Here is a 4071-nt window from a genome sequence, read left to right as displayed (position 1 = left end):
ATGGGAGGTCGGAATAATGGTTGTCGGGTTAACGGGATGTCACCGGATTTTGAATAGGTGATTGACACCTTTACGCCCGTCTGACGGTGTGCAAATTACTCGTTCACTAGTACATGCGTTGTGTTATTGGTACCACTGAGCGTTACACGACGTTCCCACTTAAGGGCATACGATACAGTTTCGATCCCACGGTGAATTTTTGACGAAAATTTGCATACAAGCTATTTTTCACCTAAGCAATTCAAATATGTAATAAAAGATATACCTTCATGTACTACTTTAAGAGATAAATGGGGTCGAAATTTTAAACATTTAATCAAAATTTCGTTGTTTTTATTTTTTGTGGACATTGCTATCCTTTGGATAGACATACCTAACTTTTTTGTTTCAAAAGATAAACACAAGCGAATTTTTTGTAAAAACATTTGGAAAATCTTCTTTACATAAGTATGCTCTAAAGTTGTTTAACAATTCTTTGGAAATAATTAATTTGTATCAAAGTTTCAGGATTTTAGAAAAAAAACGGCATGTTTTGCTGTATATTTATCTAATTTAAAAAAAAATCGATGACTTTTCATAAAAATTGGTATAGGGGAGAATGGGGTAAGTGGACACATTAAGCGTATACACACGTTTCAGCTCGCTGGGGCATAGATAATATTTTCCACCTGCGTTCCAATAAATTCAGTGTAGACCTTTCTTCATATTTGTAGGCATTTTTTTCATTTCCTATCACGCGCTTGTTAGAGAATGACTTACCCCATGTAATTGGTCATATATGAGTAAGTGTAAAAGAATTGTTCTCAGTCCATTTTCTTGGATTAATCGCCTCGATTCCACCTTTTATTCCTACCTCCGATCTCTGTGAGATTGATTGATCATAAAAAAAAATTTATTTGCGTCCAACTTCCGACTGCCAACTGCATGATGCTAATATTGACCAAAATCTTAGCTTTCAATACAGCATGTTACTTCTTATGCATTCAGTGTCTATCTTTCCGTTTCAGAAAGGGTCTGCAAATTTAGCAAATGGGGGCCAATTATGCCATGTAAACCACTGATGTAAACTGTAAATTAAGTCCGCTCATGACGCTGAGAATCATCATGATTATTTTGCTTTCATATTTTTGTCATTGTCGATTTTTTTGGAAGGGTATGTGTGGGCTGGATTTTCGAATATTGTAGATTTTGGTGTTGGAATATTTTTTTTTGGTTTTGGATGGAAATTTAAGTCATGGTTGTTTATGTTTTTTGTAACTTCTTAAAATACCCCGATGGGAACAATGATTCTAGTCACGATTACTGCCATCTTAAATCGACCCAAACTCTTCCCTATGTTTAATGGTATGCCATTCTGTTTTGTTGAACTTGTTCTTGTCCTGATTATGCATGGCACGTTTGTAACTAGATGTCAATCAATCAATCAATTGACCAATCAATCAATCATGCAAATACATGTATGTATAGTTACAAGGGGGAATTCAAAGCCTATTGTTTGGTTTGGGGTATGACCTGGCTGCTTACCCTTCTGGAGCACCTGAAGTCGCCTAAGTTTTTTCGGGCCCGTGTTTCTCATTTGTTTTTAGTTTTCGATGTTATATGTTGTTGTTTGTCCTTGTGTGTCTTGTCTTATTTGTTCCCGGGTTTGTCTTGTCTTATTTGTTCCCGGGTTTGTCTGTTGTCCATGGATTGCCCTTTTTTTGGATAGCGCTTCGGTTGTCAACACTTCTTTTTATGAGTGTTTTGATTTGGTAAATCTCTTATAGTCAATGATATTAAGAGGATATAACGTATTTAATGATAGTCCAGCAAACTATTGACAGCACAACCCACTATAATAACTGGTCACACTTTGAAACATGTCAATGTTTGTTACACACGAAGTGTGAAAGTTCATGCCCAAACTTTCCAGTACACGACTCATGATACCAATCGCTACATCTCGTACATTTAATCCAGTCTTCATCGTCAGAGTCGTCATCCATGTAGTTCCCGTTACAATAAGTACAGCAGGAGTCAGACTGATCTTTAGCCAATGACCTGTCATTCTCTTTTTTTTTTTGGCCAAACGCTTCTGTGTGTTCTTCTTTGCCTTACTGCTCTTCTTCAATGTTTGTTCAAGTTCTCTCGTCTTCTTCTTTTCCTCCTTCTCTCTTTTCCTTTGATCTTTTCCCTCTTGAACTCTGTTTTTCTATTCTTCTTTTCGTTTCAGTTCATCTAAAAATTCTCTTTCTGTCAGACATCTAGCCTCAGTTACTCGTCTGGTCTTTTTCTCCGTTCTTTCTTTGACGACTTTAGGGGTTCTTAGAATTTCCCTCAAATAGTTTCCTTCAGATGATGTTGTTGGAACTTGCAGTGACACGGCAGAGACAGGTTGCTCTTCAATTGCGGTTGCAGTTACTCGCGACTGGTTATGCTCATTGTGATCCTCATTGCCATTCTCTGTTGATGCTTCAACCTCAACTTCGACCACAGACGTCTTTGATGGTCCATATGCCTCTATTAGGATAGCATTCGGTTTAAATGGAAATATCCCAGTAACTCTGAAGCCACTGAATATATTGACTAGATTCATTTTTTCATTAAAGGCTTGCTTGAATAAGCCACAAAAATCGTAGCGTGTGAATATTCTTCCTGTATTCTGCCTAAGAAATGCCTCACAGCATAGATTGTACGACTTTTTCAGCGGTCCAAATACGCTTCTATCGAGTGGCTGTGTCCAGTGCGTAGTATGGGGAGGAAGACAGAACATTTCTATCTGATTAGATACGGCTGTTTCTAACAGATCCACTGTTATGTGTGAAGAATGTCCATCTAGTATGAGCAGAACAGGTCTCTGAGGAGGAAGATTAGGTATAAACAGCTTTTGAAACCAATAACTGAATAAATCTGAATCAATAAATGAACTCTTACTGCATGCAAATAATGTGTTTGCTGGTGCATTGCCCATCAATGCTTGGCTTACTCTTTGTCCCTTAAAGATGAGCATTGGTGGTAGAACTCTTGCCGATGGATGGATCATGTACTGTACTCACGCCAGTCTCATCCGCATTAAAAATTCGCTGGGGCTTATCCTTAATGTTCAGTTTATCTATGAAACTTCCAAGCTTTTGAAAGTAAGCTGAGATGACATTTGGATTCAGCATTGAACTGTGGGCTGCGCTAAGACCCTCTGGTATGGTTACAGATAAACATGGATGTCGATCTCTAAACCCTTGCCACCAATCATATCCGGCACTTTTCTTATCATTGTTAAAACAATGCTTTCTCCCCGACCTCACGGCTATCTCGTAGGCTAGCTTTCGGACATCTGTGATGGTTAAACCAAACCCTCTTTCCTCCATTCTTAGTATATGCCCGACCAGAGCTTCTTCGTCCTTTATACTTTATAGCAAGTACTGTGGGTATTGTTGCTGGTGAATCCAGGTCCATAGTTTTCAGTCTCCGAAGTAGTGTTGTCCTTGGTATATTATATATCTTTGATGCTTTTAATTTAGACATGCTCCCACTCTTTACTTGGCAAACCGCTTCTATCAGACCCTCTTTTGACCACTTTCCTTGCTTTGGAGTCCATCCTTTTTTCTTTCTAGCCATTTTGCTGAAATAAAAAAGATGTAGGTTGTATTGCTTTATATGAGTGTTTTATACGCTATATATTTAAGACCTGAGACTGGCGTCGATATACAGACTTAAAACCAAGAAGATTGCGGGAAACAAATATTGTTTTACAGACATTGGTTAGTATTAGTAACTTTTTATCAGATTCTCGAACTCTTTGGGATGTATCCAATCCAACATGTTATTGACCGCGAGTCCGCACCCGCCCCCCCCCCCCCCCCCCCCCCCCCCCCCCTATAACCTTTTTGTTAGTTTTAATAAATTTTGATGCACAATACAAAGCAATAGAAAAGCAAAGACACATACCAGTTGTAAAGCAGGTCACGGTTTGACCCCAAGTCTGTCAGCAACAATAGAGTCACGTGACCGTGAAAAGTCTGTGATTGAAAAATCTAAATATTTTCGAGTAAACTAAAAATGATGGGCTGAATTTAAATTTAATAAAGCATCTTA

General features: G+C 38.3%; 1 protein-coding gene across 1 annotated transcript; it reads right to left on the bottom strand.

Moving 5' to 3' along the window:
- Nucleotides 1-1813: 1813 nt before the first annotated feature.
- LOC127728918 (uncharacterized) lies at nt 1814-3712 on the bottom strand. Its single transcript, XM_052236498.1, has 2 exons — nt 3386-3712; nt 1814-2183 (listed from the first exon to the last, which is right to left on the bottom strand). Exons 1-2 carry the CDS (start codon nt 3592-3594, stop codon nt 1814-1816), a joined length of 579 nt encoding a protein of 192 aa, XP_052092458.1. The 5' UTR covers nt 3595-3712.
- Nucleotides 3713-4071: the final 359 nt, after the last annotated feature.

The sequence above is a fragment of the Mytilus californianus genome, unplaced genomic scaffold, assembly GCF_021869535.1.
Source record: "Mytilus californianus isolate M0D057914Y unplaced genomic scaffold, xbMytCali1.0.p SCAF_2, whole genome shotgun sequence".
Classification (NCBI taxonomy): Eukaryota; Metazoa; Mollusca; class Bivalvia; order Mytilida; family Mytilidae; genus Mytilus; species Mytilus californianus.
This window is presented reverse-complemented; position numbering and strand designations above follow the sequence as displayed.